The 17836-nt window shown below is 48.2% G+C and overlaps 1 protein-coding gene across 3 annotated transcripts in view; it reads left to right on the forward strand.

Annotated features, from left to right (window-relative positions):
* The first annotated feature begins 7576 nt into the window (after positions 1–7576).
* Positions 7577–17836, forward strand: part of FAM120C (family with sequence similarity 120 member C) — a 434870-nt gene continuing 424610 nt past the window's right edge. For all 3 annotated transcript variants that reach the window (XM_078664559.1, XM_078664560.1, XM_078664561.1), the window contains exon 1: positions 7577–8282. In XM_078664559.1, the coding sequence (XP_078520685.1) occupies positions 7806–8282 (477 nt within the window). In that variant the 5' untranslated portion in view covers positions 7577–7805. The remainder of the gene's footprint in view (positions 8283–17836) is intronic.

Genomic DNA, 17836 nt, shown 5'->3' on the forward strand with positions numbered 1-17836 from the left:
GCTACCTAGAACTATGGCTCTGTACAGTGGCTGCGCCAGAGGGCCTGTCCCCCCTTCTACACACTGGAGAGGGCACATCGAGTCCTGGCCAGACCTCCGGCCCCTGGCTGCCCTCCCGTCCTGTAGCTGCTAATCTGTTGCACTTCAAAGATAGAGACTTGGTATTGGAAAAAGCACACACTGACTGCCCATACACACGTAACAACTGCAAGGTCTCCATCTACCCCGACTATACTTTGGAAGTCCAAAGAAGGAGGACATCGTATCTTGAAGTGAAGAAGGCCCTCTGCAGTGAGGGACTGCAGTACTCTCTCATGTTCCCTGCACAACTCCGTATCATACTAGATGGGCAAACCCACTACTGCGAAAATCCTCAGATGGCATGGGATTGGCTTGAAGCGTACAGGGCTGCGCCTCCCTGGCTAGGCGGATGAGGGATTCTTTGATTTGGAAACCATGCACACTTGCCAAGATGTCCTGCAGGGGCGCATTTCCTCCTCTTGACAGGCCAACGCTGAGTACATGGTCTATTTGTATGTCTGCGCTGTTCTGGTATCCTAGGGTGTGTTGAAACGGTGCAAGGACATAGGCCCATATATTGTCCCCTTCTGCTTGAGCTGGTATTCCTCTGATGCAGACATTATTTTGCCTCTATAGGTTTTCCAAGTCCTCTGCTTTTGCCTGCACCTATATGTGCTGTTCTCTCAGGCGGAGGCTCTCCTGTTGCATCAGATCCATCTCTTTTTCCCTGCCAGATTCCCACTCCCCCACTGCTTCTAGGTCCTGCTGCACTTCTTTCAGAGCTGCACCTGCATTGCTTGGCGTTCCTCTAGAAGGGAGGTGAAAAGTGAGCTTATATATGCCTTTGTGGCAGGACTATCTACTTCCTCTGTTCCGTCTTGTTGCCCAGAGCCTCTCAGTAATGGTGCTGATGGTGTCCCTGGAATGGGCTGTCTCACAAGCATGTCCTCTACTGAACCTTCTTGGAGCGCGCAGCGGCCATGGTTTGGGTCTTGTGGATCTTCTAGGCTGGGGTCTAGCGATGTCCCAACCGCCCCTTCTTTACGCTAGGCCCACTTCCGCCACGCCGCATGTCTTTTATCCTTAAGGTCTTGCCGAGCAATGCTGTCTCGGGCTTCGGTAAGTTAGCAACCCAGGCAATAAAGGTGGGCCTCTTCTGGGCACTCTATTCCCAAGCGTTGGCTGTCTCTTGAGGTCCCACTCCAGATGCCTAATACAAGCGTTACCTTTCCTGGTCCTTTCTTTGTGCAGGCCCCTGGGATTCACCAGTGGCCCAAAGTCCTGACTGCCCTGAACCTGGTATATACTCTTTCTTGAGTGCTCCAGCGATCTTCTGCCCTGCTCAGGGAGATGTTGCTCTGTCCACCTTGTAGGAAGGTGGATATCTGACTATGGTTACCCCCAACTTTTTGCCTGGTGTTTTGCTGGTTTTTGACTTAGTTGGCCTGGGATCCTGCTATTCAGGATCCCAGGCTTCCTGCGCTCTCTGTTAAAATGGACTCCATGTACCTTAGGTGCATTTACCAATTGGTACTGGGCCACCTTATCAGTCCCTGCACAGTATACCTTAGGTATCCAGGGCATAGGTGTACCCAGGGCCTACCAGGGGCTGAAGCATCTATTATGCCACCCCTGGCTGGCCATCTAAATCTGACACAACTGGCTGCATGACAGCTGGGGCATGGTGGTGTAAACACCCTTTGCTGTAGATATAGTATACCTATATCTAACCCTAAAATGGACACATATATTCCTATCAGTCACTCCTATGGAAGGCCTTATCAATCCTGAAGGCAGAGTGCTTGGAATTATGTGAGATGGTGCTCTGGCATGAGCGGAGCCCATTTGCAGCTTGCGGAACCAAGTCCTAATAGCTGTTCCATGATAACGCTATACCATATACTCTTAAGTGCATCAACCTCCCGGTTAAATGCTAACTCTGGTATAACATTATCAAAACATGTTGAGTAAGGTGTCATACGAATTGGAATACTACCCCCTCGCCAATTCTGGCGACGGGGGTAGCATTCCACCCTTCTAGAGGGACACGACATGTATGTAACTGTGAACCCCGGTTAAAGTTAACTCGAGCCTCAGCATCACAAAATGGATGCTGCCACCACAGACACAAGTCTGACCTCCTGCTGCTGGGAGTCCTTCCAGCGAGGATGGCTTGGACAAAGGGTTTCCTGCCTTGGGAGGTGCTAGCACCACCCCAGACAGGATTTTGTGTATTGAGGTAGGGAGGCCTGAAAGGAATGAGACATGCCTGGGGCACACAAGGTGCCCTGTGCATACACCGGTTCAAACCAGTTGCTGGGGCATCCCAGCCCCAGCTCTGGCGGGAAACCGGACAAAGGATAGGGGGTGTAGCCACCCCCCTTCCTGGTCCCACCCAGGGGAGGGACCTAGTCAGTAGTGCAGCCCCCTTTAGGAGAATAAAGGTAGAAGCTGGTCCCATTCCAAATTAGATTATCCTGAACTATTCAACAAGAAGAAACTATGGTCTTCGACGTTCTGCTCCACAGAAGACTGAAGAATCTCCCTTGTGGACCAGGAGTGTCCACCCTGCAACTGCAGGCACCATCAAGCGCCTTCTCTTTGTCGTCTTCCCTCGAGGATCCAGACTTCAGAGCCCGACGAGACCCAGATTCCCAGACCTCTCCGACCTCAACCTGCATCTACAGCAAAGCTGAGACCCGTGGGTGCGACGAGACCGGCCATCTTGAACGAACCTGCACTTCGCTTCCAGCGCGACTCCCGAGGTAAACTCGACCAAGTGCTTTGGGGACTGAAAAGCCCCAACCCCGAGCAGCCCCTGCACCGAAGATCAGCCCCTGCACCGAAGATCAGCCCTCCAGCATCCACGAGATCTGCGTGGGGCCCTTCTGCTTGGTTCCTGCTCGACGCGTTGTCTGGTCACTTGCCGGCTGGCTAGTGGCCTCCTAGACGACGAACCTGTGAATTTCCACTGCTGATCTGGTTGCTCCAGATTGGCCCTTGCTCCCGTCCAAAAGAGGGGCACCCCGGACTCTCCTAGTCCGCACCAGACGCTTTCTTCACTCACCGCGTGGGTTGCCTTTGCCAAGGCCTGTTGCCTCCAATCCCGGATCCAACACCGCCGACAGCGAGAGCCTGCGTGGGACAGCTCGTGCCTCCATCCTGGTCGTCGAAGACACCTCCTGGTCCACGTGGCTGCAGAGTCAAGCGTCCACTCTTCACCTGATCGCGACTTTGACATCTGGTTCCTTCCTGGTTCCACTCCAGTCACTGGTAGTGACTGTGAACACTGTCCCCTCTGCTTTCAGGTCTCCTTCTTCAACAATCCACCCTTGGATTGCACCGGACATCTTCCTCCTGGTCGCCTGCAGCATCTTTTCTTTCAGGCTCCATAGACTTCAACGCGAGAACCCGACGCACTTTGACACCTATGCACCAGCGGCTAGTGGACGAGGTAACGAGAGCATTTCGGTGCTCAAGGGTAGTTTAACTGTCCTAGTGTCGAGTTCCACAGTCGTTTTAGTCCTACCTAGTCAGGATTGTCCGTGCTCACCTTTTCTTTGAACTGTACTGTCCATAGACGTTGTTACGCATCTCGCGTGTGAGTTCACACTCTGCACACGTGTTCCGTGGGCCTCCTATTACTTACCTGAAGTTAGTATAGCATGGTCCCATCGATCCTACAGCCTCTGGACAGCTCCATTTCCCTTATCGACTATCACATTCCACTTACTTAGTATATGGTTTGTCGTGCCCCTAGGGCACCGTTGTAATTTTGTGCAACTTGTAGTATTTTTCGTAAGAGATTGTCATGTGCTTAGCCCTCTGACCTCATAGAGTTCAGAGGTGTTGTTATCAATAAATATACAGTTTATTTTCATAACCTGTGTGGTGTCCTTTCACTTGGTATTCAAGGGGTTATATTGTGGTAAAACAGCTGGCTTCACATGCCAAAAGAGTTTAGCCTAAGACTGCTTTGTCCATGCTACCATTAGGATAGCTGGTCTATAAGGTTGACTTACAACCAATCACCATAAGGGTTGTTTGGACTGATACAAGGTGATCACTAGAACTAGTGAGCATCATATATCAGGCCAACTTCTTACACACCTGCTCCTGACATTTTAGCTATCTCTGCCGTTCCCCTGTGTGGTCCTATCTTGAGCAGTCACCTTCTGCTTCGGTCTTCCTAGTGCAGTTGGACTCTAGTGGTGTGTCTTGGGCAGTTGCACTGTTTCTTTAATTGTGAGTGCTGGAGGGGCTATTGACTCTGGCATATTCCAGTGGCCCTAGGTATTAGGCCTCAGCTCGTTGGGGGGGGGGGGGGGAGGGGGGAGGAGAGAGGGTGAGAGCCTAACACAGTCTTGCCTGATCACCTCTCTAGTTTCGTGACGGCCTACAGACACTGCTAGAACGGCCCAGCTCCGCGATTATAATCCCATTTGTGGGCCGAAGAGTTAGGACTGCGTGGTCCTGCCCCTTGTGCTACGCTCCATTTGTGGCAGCCTGCAAAGCTCTCTGTGAGGTGCCGGATACACTGGAGCCTTTGCTGGGGGTGTCGACTCCCACCTGCAAAATAGGGAGGAGCCATCTACACGGGTGCTCAGATTTGTGGCCCCAAAGTCGATGAATGCTCCGGAGCAGGGAGGGGCTTTTCGCCTTGCTGGCCGCTTCCCTCGTCCCGTATCTCTTTCCTTTCTGGGTGTGGCTGCGCCTCCCGCACCTCCTGTGGTATATTTGGCTTCTACACCAGCCGCCAATGATTCCAGTTGCCCTCCGCAGGCACAGATGAGTTGGTGTGGGAATCTGTCCACGGGTGGTGGTCAGGCTCGCCTACTCCCCTGCCACGAATGCTAGGCTGCTCTTCCATCTCTGTTGCGAGGCTCAAGTATGTGTCTTCCGTCCCTCCGGTGTGGTTATCCGTCACAGCATATGTTCCCCACTGGGTCTAGCGTGTCGCCCCAGCACTGGTGCCGAGGGGAGAGACTATGAACTTGCTGAATGTTGGAGGTGTCGGAAAGACTCAGAGACATGTCTCACCCGACCGCCATATTCGCCACGCCCCCATTATAACATCTTTAAATCATGCCTATAGTGTTAAGATCCTGTGTTTAGTATATTTTACCTATATTCTTAGTACATAGTCATGCCTTATGTTAAGTACATCTGAACTCTGTTTCTATTATAAATTTATGATCATGAAATGCTGTTTTTTGTAATATGTGTGATTAATAGACTTCAATCAATAAACTTTTATTGTGCGATTACTTAAAACTATTACAATTATAAGACAATATAGCAAAACATTTCATTATATAAGACTATTTAAAATTTGCGGTCATAAAACAATGATAGACAAATATTCAAAGTTCAAGACCTTGTTTGTGTGGTAACATCCAATTCATTAGTCTCAGGGTTTTGCAGGCGGTCTGTTAAAAACAAAAGACGGGTAATTAAAATGTTTTAAGAATGTTGCATCGTAAAGTTGCGGGTAGCTGCCAGTTTTCTGTTGTTCCTCTGGTATGGCCATTATGGGTGCTGCATAGTTCCAGGTAGCTACAACGAGAGGTACTGAATCTGTAGTACAATAGCAAAGGCAATAAATCTGCAGAACATCATGTGGCGACCTCACCTTTTGGCTGCCAGTTGGAGTTCAGCATTTTTCCTGCTTTGTCTAGAAATTGGACATGGCGGTAGGCTATCTTTGCCTTTGAAACATGCTTTAACCGCATGCCTGCATGATCTTATTCCGGTCTTTTTAAAGCAGGTTTCAATATACATATGCACTTATTCAATCGCATGCCTATGCATAATAGATGTATCATGTCCTCTTATGAATCCCCGCACTGTCCGCAGTTGTTTGTAAGCCTTTCCACAGTGGCAGATGGTACAGTGATGGAAGAATGCCCAGCCTTAGATGTAGGTATTTCTCCTTGGTTGACCGTGTGAACCTGGTGCCCAAGTAGGGTTAAGGGGGCCCCTGGTGTAGCTCTGAAGGACAAACCAACCATGGGCCCCTTTCTTTAATGCTGCTTTGTCATCCACTAGAGAGATGATTTTTACTGTTTAGTTTACAAGCTCTTTGAAAGTGTTGTGATCCAGTACTTGTCCCAGAGATTTTATAGATATATTTCATAATAAACTGGATTCATTGTACTCTAACCACTGCACTCTACACCACTTTAATCAACATCATGCACTCTATGCCAATCTATTTTACGCCAGCATACTTTACAACACACTAAACCACTACAACATACTCTACACCATCACATTGTAGGTCACTGAACTCAAAGCCATTCTATTCAATGCCACCCCATTCTACTCTATGCCACTGAAATGTCATGCTACACCACTTTACTCAAAACCAAAGCACTACCAAGCAACTCTGCCACTATAGTCTGCAACACACTTCACGCCACTCTATTCTGCACCACTGTACTCTACAACAGTCTACTCTCCGCCCTTTACCACTCCATGCTACCTTGCACCACTCCAGAACAATCTACTCTATTCCAAACACTGCACTCTACGCCACTTTATTCAAAGCCAATGTGCTCCACACCACTGCGCTCTTTGCCACCTACTCTACTGCGTTCTATGCAAATGAACCTACGACTCGCTGCAAGGATGCCTGCACTTTGTCTCTAAACTCCACCCTGCACTCAACACTATTCTAACTCACCCTACTCCCCACTACAACACTGAACTTTGCACACTACTCTCTCTAGACCCCCCCAACTTTTAGCAATGCTGAACAGCAGCCTCATGCGGGTGTACAACATGGCTAAGCATGTTGGCAAACCCAATAGTTTTTGCACACATATGTGATACCTATTTCCTTTGCCAATGCTTGTTTTCCATTTTGACATTCTATATGGTGCGAACTTGAGCCAAAGGCTGGATATAGCGCATTAAAATGCACAACGTTGAGAACGTACATTTTATTACTGCATTTTTTATAAAGCGCAGACTTTACCCGAAGGTGTCAGAGCGCAGTACAATAGAACCAGTTATGTTACATGAGAGAACTGTTACGGGAATAGAACAAACAAAAATAGCAGGCCACAGAATCAAAACAACACAGTCAAAAGGAACACTATCAAACACAGAATGTACAAACAAAAATATAAATATATATGACAAATGTACAATGACTAAAGAACTTCTTGGCGAAAAATAGCAGGCCATAGAATCAAAACAACGCAGGCGACGGATACAAATATATTTTTTCTTCAATAAAGGAAACTCCGATCGTGCAAGGAAACCACTGACAAAACAAACCACGGTCTGTGAAGGAGAGCTCCCGGGCGGCAGCAGAGGGGTCGAACTACCTCTCCCAGAAGGAACGGACGCCAGGCCGGTCACAAATGGCTGCCGGGGGTCTGTGGGAGGCGCGGGCCGGTGCTCGCGCGCACTGCTCTCTGGGAAACGTAGTGTGAGCGCGACTCCCTGTCTATACCAAGACCCGGGCGAGGTCTAAGAAAAGAACTACAGTTCCCAGTAAGGCCTCGCGTGGCTTGTCAGAAACTGGAAGAGGCCGCGATACCCGGCCACGGCCCGCGAGAGTCGAGGCGCAACATGGCGCCTGGAGCTTGAGGCGCGCGCGCCGGACGGTCTGGACTGTGCCGCTCGAGGCTGTTTTTGGCGGGAAGCGCTCCCCCCCACTGGAGGCCGCCATCTTTGAGCGGGCCGGTGGCCACCATTTTGAGCGCAGGCCCCGCCGGTAGCCGCCATTTTGTCGAGCTCGGTGCTCGCCATCTTGTGGAGGCCCCGCCGGTGCCATGGGCGTGCAGGGGCTGCAGGAGTTCGTGGAGAAGCGCTGCCCGGGCGCCGTGGTGCCGGTGGACCTGCTGAAGCTGGCGCGCGCCGTCTGGCGCGGCTCGCCGGGGCCGCCGCTGCCGCCCGGGGCCTCGCCGCCGCCGGCGCGGGTGCTGGTGGACGCGGGCTCGGCCATGCAGCGGCTCTACGGCGGCTACCAGACGGACTGGGTGTGCGGGGGCCAGTGGGGCGCCATGCTGGGCTACCTGTGGGCGCTGGCGGGCGCCGGCGGCCTGGAGCTGGCGCTGGCCCTGCCCGGGGCCCTGGGCAAGCCGCGCCTGCCCGAGTGGGCCCGCCGGGCGCAGGCCGAGCGCCAGACGGCGCAGCTCATCGTGGGCCACGTGGGCCACAAGGGCACCCCGCCGCCGCGGGCCTGGTTCCTGCCGCCCGCCTGCCTGCAGCACTGCCTCCGGCTGGCCCTGCTGCGCTTCAGGGTCAAGGTGAGACCACGGGGGGGCCTGGGAGGGAGGGAGAGGGTGACCGGCTGAGGGCTCCGGGGCTCGCCCAGGCTGTGCGGGGCGGAACCGTAGTGTCAAGTCAGCTCCTCCGTTCCTGGACTCCTGTGCAGCGCAGTGCACTCTGGGAGATGTAGTCTCCTCCGTTCCTGGACTCCTGTGCAGCGCAGTGCACTCTGGGAGATGTAGTCTCAGCGGTGAGCAGGTGCTGTGCAGCCGCCTGCTCCCACGGGGGGGGGGGGGGGGGGGGTGTAACCCCCCAGCAGCACTGGCCAGTGTCCAGGTGTCAGCCGAGGAGGGGGGTGTGCAGCCTGGGGGAGGGGACCGGGCCAGGGAGGGTGTGCTGCCTGGGGCAGGGTTGTGTCATGAATCAGTCTGTGCAATTATTATTTAATGCAGTTTTATAGATCTCGAACTTTACCCAAAGGTGTCAGTGGGCTATACAAAAGAACCAGGTAAATTACAAAATGTTATTTTATTTATTTTAAGTTTTATATAGCGCTAGCTTGACCCTTAAGTATCAGAGCGCTTTACATACACACAGTAAACAACAGAAGGACATTACATTACATAGTAGGCCAGCAGTAAGGAAGCAAACCACAGAAAAAAGTACAGCGTGGGAAATAAATAAGCAGTGCAGCGGAGGGGGAAAGAGCAATGAAAGAAAAGGCGAGAGTGACATAGTCCATTCACCCACTATCCTTGAATGTCCAGGGAGAGAGGAGACAACTCGGATAAAGAAGACTAGGTTAGTTGACGTTGGTCATGAAAGTATTTGTTTAGGATATGGAGTTTCAGATCCCTTTTGAAACCAGAGAAGGAGGGGTTGCATCTGACGACTCCAGGAAGGGCGTTCCATATCCTGGGAGCGTTGCCAGAAAACGATTGGTATTGGGTGGTTGGTACACAAGATAGGCTAAACTCACAAACAAGTTACATATATACAGTTTCCAAGGTACACAAGATAGGCTGAGCACGCTAATAAGTTACATATATGTAGTTACAAAGCTAACCAGGTGCATATTTATATTGTAAAAAATAAAAGGTGTCAGCTCCTTGGATGTGAAGTGCGGCGGGTCGTGGGCAGAGCTCTCCAGTGCCCCAGGAGCATGCATGGGTCTTTTTTATTTTATTTTTTTATTTACTTGAGTTTTATATAGCGCTGGCTAGACCCGGAGGTATCAGAGCGCTTTACATGAGGAGAGTTACATAGGTTACAAGTTATACATTGTTACAGAAGGTACATCGATTACAAGTTACATCCGTTGGTACAAGGCGTGTAGAGGGTAAGGGGGTAATGTAAAAGGGAGAGGGATATTAAGCGGAGAATTGGCACAGGGAAAACAAAGCAGGCAGGGGGAGAGAGGAAAGGAATTGGGGAGGCAAGCAAAGAATGAAGGAGGGTAGAAGTGGGGGGAGTAGGAGACACAGCGAGGAAACTAGGAAGTAACTGTCTGATGTCCGGCTGGGTGGGAGACGACTCCCCGCGGTAAAGGGATCATTCCCAATCTTCCATTTTGTGTGATTCCCTTGTCGCGGTGGACTCTCTCAGTGGGGTCGCTGAGACTCCAGGGCATATGTTGGAGCCCTTTACAACAAGGGGAGAGGAGTGCTTTGGTCAACTAGACCACCTTTTTGCCTTTCTGGAATTTGTTCTGATTGTACAGTTGGTATAAAAGAACTGTAATACCGTGATTGTGTGTGGGTCGGAGTTTTTGGGGCCCTGTACAAATAAAATTGTTAGTTGTTTGGAGTTCACTGTACTTCGTAATTATAGGGTGGGATAAATTACGCCCTCTTTGGAAGGTTACATCTACTTGAATTTAGTTTAAGGTACAGAATTGTCTGTGACATTTAGATTGTGTTCTACACACCACTTATATCTCCATGTTCAGTTATAGTACTTTGGGCTGGATTAATATTTCGTAGTTCCAAAGATTAAAATTAAGCGACTCATTCGCTTCTAATGAGGATCAGCTAAAAGTAATGAAAGGTGGTACAGCATTCTTGGGTGTAAGAGTGGTGAGGAAAACTGCGTTGTCTTAGGACGGTGGCAGCAGCTTCAGATGTAATGAGAGGGGTTACAGGAGTGTTGTAAAAAGCTGAGGGCACAAGATGTAGACATGCCTTTCCGGCTCCAAGCACGTAAAAGTTAGTCATTTCCATTACCTCTCTTAACCAGAAGAGATGACTGATTGTTCCCATTACCACTCTTTTACTTGCTTTCATATTGCTCCCTTCTTGTAAACATTTTCTTATTGGTTTTCACAAACACATCCCTCTTTTCAGTGAAATCCTGAAGGTGGTTTAAGGGGCTATGAAATTGAAACCTAAATTGCGCAGGGCATACCTATACCCTCCTTAGTAGTTTTTAGGTCTCGGACCGTCGCACTGCGTAGCAGTGGGGGGAGTCCGAAGATTTAATGTTTTTGAGTTAGGGGGCTTGAACCCACCTCTCTCCCCCATTGGCTGGCTTCCTAAACGGAGGCCAGCCATTGGAGGAGAGGGGCGTCACTCCATTAAAGCCCCGTCTCTTTCGGATTCGGGGGCGTGTTTGTTGCGTTCTTTCGTCCTGTGACGTCAACCGTCATTCAGAACGCAAAAAACGCGCCCCCGGTTCCGAAAATTTCGGGCATTTGCGGCCGCCACTGTTGCCCGGCCGCCGCCGATTCTTCCAGTGAGTGCTTGTTCTCTTATGATCTCACTCCCGTTGCCATTTTGGTGCTGTTAATTGCAAATGTCCGCCCGCCTGTGTCTGTCTGTCCACGCCCCTGTGTACATGCCCGTGTAAACAGGCTCATCAGGGGTGTGGAATTTATTAAAATATCTACTTGTCCATGGGGCAGGTTGCTTCATAAATCTACTTGTCCTGTAACAAAATCCACATGTCCCTTTGGTGCCATGTAGTGCTGCCACAAATTATGGCAGCAATCTCATTATATAAGAGCTCTTATATAGCCTCTCTAATGATGTCAGGGCATATCCCATAGTAGTGTTTGAATATTAGTAATCATTTTATGTTGCCACGTTTCCGCAGCTCCACATACAGGGACTGAAGATGGCGGTAAGCAGTAGTTCCAGGCTTGGAATGCCCTATTGAGTCTGTGTTTTAGGGTTTTCAACAAATCTTCTCTAATCTTTCCCATACTGAGAAATGTTGGAAATTTACTCCTGAGCGTGGCATACGTAAACCTTCTTTCAGAGTTAGGAAAAAAGTAGTTGGAGGGTAAATGAAGTTTCAAACATCCAGGTTTTCACATGAGCAAATCTACACATGCATATTTGCTCATGCTAAAATGCAGTTCCCAAATATTTTGTAGGAGTACAATTTCTTGCCCTACTAATGTAAATTCTTGTGAATTCACGAAATCCATATACCAAAGGTGCACTTTTGAGATTTTCTTTAATAATTGGGCACATAATTTGGTCTGGCGTTAACCATGACCTTTTGTGTTTATTAAAATTCTCTCTCTCTCTGAATCGGCTGGCTTCACTGTGAGTGACAGCATTCTGCTCTTTCACAAGGAGCATATCGGTACACAAAGTAGTTTTGTTCAGTAACTAATGTGGCAGTGTGTGCTCTTTGAGACCAAAACAATTTTTGCGTTTGCCAATGTTTGTTATAATGGTGAGGGCCCGGCAGCTCTCACATCAATAAGGTTTTACAAAAGCCATGCCAAAACAAGTCGCGCATTGCCAAAACTAAAACGCAGACCACCAATGTCAGACATACTGGCTTTGCCAAGGCTTGTTTATTTTTGTTTCCCATAATCTTATTGAAACTGGTTACACAAATTTTCCAATATGAATATTTTTGGGAAATACTAGCATGCATCAACACATTTTACTAAATGATGCTGCAAAGAAATGGTACTTGACATTTTCCAGTAGTTTAGCAAAATGTTATTTCCCTACTTTCATTTTTTTAGAAATATTTTATATTGAAAGCAAAGAAACCTTAATCTTGCTTTCAAGCTTCTGCAAATATTTGCATCTAATCAGAGAGCATTCTGTGAGCATCATGCATAGCCTCATGTTGCTAAACTTTGAAACCGTGTGTTCATACTGGAACCACTGTCAGTAGTGCAGTCAGACGTACATTTACTTAAAACGCTCTCCCTAATAATAAAGGCTTTCATTTAATGAACCATAAATACAAGTTTGAACAGCATTAACACATGCACACAAATATTAACTAAACTACAGGCAGTACTCTTCCCTGATCCTTAATGTGGTTCTGCAAACTGGCAGCCAAAGGGTTTGTGCTGCAGGGGGTTGGGCCTACTTGTCCCAAGGACAGAATACACATTAAAATGTGTTGCCCTTGACCCCAAACAATATGTCCTGGGCGTCGGGCTATAGGAATTCCACATCCTGGGCTCATGCAAACACTAACACAGGTATCACGGCTCACTGTTAGCAGAGGTCGTGGAATCCCTGCTCAGCGCAGTGTGTATGTACCTCCTGCAATGTTCTCCCCGACACTGCACTCCGGAGCCCATTAATTCTTCTTTCATTGCAGTTCAGCGCTCACCTAACACCGGTACCCGCAGCACACACAAGCATGTCCTAAGTAGCGCCTAGAGCCTTCTAGAACAGCTTAGCCGACTGGTAACGAGATTTTCATGGCCCATGCCCTGATTATCACGGGGTATCGCTTCCATTTACTATCACTATGGTATCGATACTATGACAGTTCCTTGAGTAGCGTCTTCTATCGATGCTGTCTGTCTTGAATACCTCTATACGAGCACATGTACCCGAGGGGCAATGCCCGGACCTTGCACTCATCAATACTAACCCAGGATATTCCACGTATTTCTCGAGGGAGGACCCTTTAAGCGCCCCGTATTCCCTCGTTAAGTGTTCGACTGAACATAGCGTAACTCTGCGCAGCTCTTTCTTCAGAGGGTCTCTCTTGGGGTGCCTGAGACATGGGGAGGTCCCCCGCAGCCGGGGGGAGTTCACGCTCCACTCACTTCTATGCGAGACTGTGGGTCTCAGACCTCTTCAGTCTCCGACCGACACCTGCTTTACAATAACCCAGCGAGGCGGGAAACAGGCAGCCCTTGCACATAGAGAAAGAACTGCACAATGGTGGTGTGGGGGTTCGGCTCTCGAGGGTTTGCTCGTCCTGAGGGAGCACGTGAAATGTTGCTGCTGCTCTCATATTTTGTCTCACACCTTTTCTGCTGCCCTACACGTCAAGGGAGTCAGAGGAGGGGGCACGGTTTGAAGTGACCCCCAAAACCGACCTGGGCGGTCTTCAGTATCACTTCACAAGTCACCCCAAATTCTGACCTGTGATCCGCAGTGTGTCTGCACCCCAAATGACAACCGACCCTCGCCTCCCAGGGTGTCGGCAGAATTACTGCTCCGACTAATACTCCAGTTTTATTGTTACATCATAGCCGCTTATCTTTCTCCTCAAAAATACCCTGCTGAGGGAAGTCGGTCCGACGTGCAGCAACAGCCCCCAGCTTCCTCCCCCCATAACCCCGCTAGCTGAGGTGTGTTCCTCGCAGTAACTGCGATCTCGGATACACAAGCACAGTTGCCAAAGGTCGTGAAAAACCAGAAATGCTTGAAACATTTAACATCCGCGTGAAGTCCGACAAACGCCGTCCTTTACCGAAAAGGTTTCGCCCCAGAATAAAGGCTAGTGCCCCGATGAAGCGCCGACACCAATACACACCGTTGAATAATCCCTCGCTGCACCGCTGCCCCTGTGTGATTACCACCCTCAGCCACGAGCCCGGGGAGGCCTAGCTCACAAAGCCTGTTTGTTAGAGATATGCAGATTACACTGAAGGCCAGCCCGGGTCCACACCACTGAGGCGCCCTTTGGGTTCGTTGTATTGTAGAGAAGAAACGAAATAGGTTTTTTTTTTTAAATAAAAAAAACAAACAAAAAAACACATAAATGGTTATTTGAGCGGTAATCGGACACCCCAAGGCTCCCATCGAGTCCACCCTAACCTGATGGCTCCCAGCCCACATGAGCAGTGGCTTCTAGCCTTTCATCTTGAGGTCCCCACCTCCAGCCCCTAGGAGTAGCTACCCTTAGAGGCTTCCTCCTCCCAGCCTTAGGTGTTGCCCTCCAGCCCACTTTGAGGTGTTCACAATGAGGTGGTCCTCCTCCTAGCCAGTGTCCCTCACTGAAGAGGACCAACAAGGCCCAAACCAATCTGGGGACCTGGTCTGGCAGTTCAGGCTGGACTGTTCCTGTTCGAGCAGGATCAAGTCTGATTTGCACATTCCTGGCCCTTGTATGGAGCGGTATAGAGGGGAACGATTATGGACTAGAATGAGATCTGAACAATTACCAGTGGCTGACGCTAATTTATTCATTTCAACCATCACTTTTTATGTGATGAAACTCAACATGGTCAAAGTTGGTAGCTTGTGTTCATGTATAGCGGGTACGTAAGTCTGAGATGCATTAAGGCTGGTCATTTTCTGCAATAGCATAATGAGCAAAAATCGATGAACTGGAATGCGGCTCCAAATAATTACCTGTGGCTGATATTAGTTCGAGAATATTACCTATGATTTTTTTCTAAGTGAGACACTGTAGGAGTGACGAGTACGGCCAGATATGAGCCATTTCCTCACTGTGCCATAGGACTTAAAATATATCTCACGGATGAGACCCAACAAGGCGGAAATATGTCTGTGGAGGCATGTCTTCCTAATTAGGCTATGTGAACATTGTTACATGGGACTCAAGTGGCATGACAGCTTACTGTTGGCTCTTTGCTCAATCACTGTCTGTGTGTGTGTGCGCGGCTCTGTGTGTGCGCGGCTCTGTGTGTGTGCGCACGGCTCTGTGTGTGTGTGTGTGTGGCTCTGTGCTCTGTCTGTGTATGTGTGTGTGTGTGCGCGGCTCGCTCTGTGTGTGTGCACGGCTGTCTGTGTGTGTGTGTGGCTCTGTGTCTGCAAATACTCTCTACTACATGTTTTTTTAAAAAAAAGAAAAAAAAATGTCATGAGCAATGCCAATAGCTCTACCTTTAATAATGCCGAGACCATTGCATTGTAAATGCTTGTTTTTTAGGTCGAGCCTAGATATCGCTGTTTTTTTAGACATGTTTCATATACTTTGTGGGCTTACAGCCCAGCCCACCCATTTCTTTTCATTTGTTTCTTCGAGTTTCCTTTAGAAATCTTGCTTCCAAGTGGCTATTCTTTCCTATTTGTCCCTTTTTTCTGTGGGTTGGTCCCTTCCATGGAGCACCGCTTCATTACTTACACTTGTCTGTCCCATTTAGGAAATATTTTTGGGACTATTTTTTTCATTGATTAACACAAGCGCTTATGTTTTCACTTGTTTCTTCATCTTTGACCATCCTTGCAAGTGTACATCTCGCCATCCTGCTGTGCTTTATGGGTATTTGAACCTTTCAGCGGTTATCAGCTGAGCAGGGTTCATGGGGTTTAGGGAAGTTAAATCAAAAATATTGCTTTGTTTTAGGCTTCACCGCTGCTACGGTTTTCGAACATCTGCCACAGCTGAGCATGTGGTCTAATCCCCACTCCCTTTCCATGAGCTATATCCGTACTTTTGTTGGCAGCATCCAGGTCTTTTGCCTTTGTAATTTTGCTGTTTAGTGCTGAAAAGGCAAGAAGTTACTGCAAATAAGTTTACAAGATGTGCAAGAGAGCTGTCTTCTTCGTAATTAAGGAAGCAGGTGGGAAATCCTAGCCTCAGCTCACTAATCCATGATGCGAGTTACTGCATTCGTCACGATGCAGCAAACAGCTGAGCATATATTTAAAATGTTACATTTAGTGCTCATGTGAAACAGTGTAGTTATGTTGCGAAGAGTTGAAATATATGGAACCACAGATTGCATCCCATGGGCCTTTCTTTCTTAAAGCCACAGCTTTATTACGGACTGAGCGCTAATTACAGTTTTAATTAGGGGAGAGGAGTTAGCCTAACGGCTAGGGCGCTCGACCTCGGACCTGGGGATCTGGGTTCGAGTGTCGGTAACGACGCCAAAACCTCCAGTGATTCTGGGCAAATCACTTCATCTCCCCGTGCCTAAAATGAAAGTGTGTCCTCATGTAACGTAACTGGAAAATATGTAAAGCGCTCTGATACCTGATTCGGTTCAAGTCTAGTTCGCGCTATATAAAACTCTGCAAAAAAAAAAAGTTGAACAAGAAAAATATATATTAATGCAACACATCTCCCTGGCAATGGGTCCAAGACATCTCATCTAGTTGCTTATCGTCATAAAGCATCAGTGTTAAACTCACAGGGGAGAGACTTTGGCATTACCGCCAGAGCTGCCTACCTTTGAGCTGGTGAACCAGGTTTGAGCTTCATCGTTGGCTCACCATCCTCTGATTCTGGGCAAATCGTATTCCTGTGTCTAAAATAAAAACATTTTTAATGTAACTAGTACTCTGGTAAAGCAGAACTTCTGGTCTGGTTTGCAATAAATGTGAAAAACTTTTTGCAGAAGAGGTCCATGCATGTCTTGCACCATCCCTGTAAGGAAGGAAGTGATCCACTTCAGGGCTTTCACTTGGATTCTCACCTGGTGATGGCAAAGTAGGAGGAACTAGAGAGATGTAGTAGAAATTCTTTATTTAGATATAACACAGATATCTTTAAAAGAGGATTACATAGTTCACGTTGTATACAACTTATTAAAAATAAAAACAACAAGACAGTCAATTAGCCAGGCATGATAAAAATAGGGGTCTTCCGCATCCTCAACCTCCTAGGTCCATAAAAAAAAAAAAAAAAAAAATATTTTTATAAAGGATAAAAACCAGAAGAAAAAAGAAAAAAAAAAAAATAGTACAAAAGTTAAAATCTAATATACTGGGAACTTCACCCCATTTTCTTTACTCTCACTGAGTTGGATATCAAACAACTAAAAAACGACCCAATTCTCCTAGGGGTACTACTCATATTCTTTTCGTTTCATCCCCCTAGAAATTTGGGATGTATCGTAAGGGTCATTAAGTAATAAAAAAGAAAAAGGAAATAAGAGGGAGGATTTAGCAGGACCTCTTTAAGTTAAAATTACGATAAGCTTGCTGGATGAACTTTGTGAGTCTGATATTCAAGACAGTGTTTTCAGGGTTCAGAGCCACAATGATGGCTTGCCTGCAGGTTCGGGCGCCCAACCTATTCCATTCGGGTTTTAGTTTGCACCTGCGTTGGAGGTTAAAGGCTGGGCAAAGGCAAACCACGTGTAGCAATGTTTCGGCTGTTTTACCGCACCCTCTGCAGGTTAGATCTTCCACTGTCCGTCTCCAGGGAGGTAAATCTTGCAGAAAACGCCAATCACCCATTCTAATGGCTATAAGGGTTCGTTTTAGATACAGTGGATATGTGCAGGAAAAGTAAGCGGCGGGGAGTAGCCGACTGTAAGAATTTACAAGGGCCCAAGAATGGCTGCGTTTTGAGAAGAGTGCTTTGTCTGTGATGAGTGATCTCATTCTTACACATTTTTTGATGGCGATTTTAAACGCTGTCTGACTGGGGTTAAGAGCCCATAGGTCACCTGCTGACATTT

The sequence above is a fragment of the Lissotriton helveticus genome, chromosome 10 (assembly GCF_964261635.1).
Source record: "Lissotriton helveticus chromosome 10, aLisHel1.1, whole genome shotgun sequence".
Taxonomy (NCBI): Eukaryota; Metazoa; Chordata; class Amphibia; order Caudata; family Salamandridae; genus Lissotriton; species Lissotriton helveticus.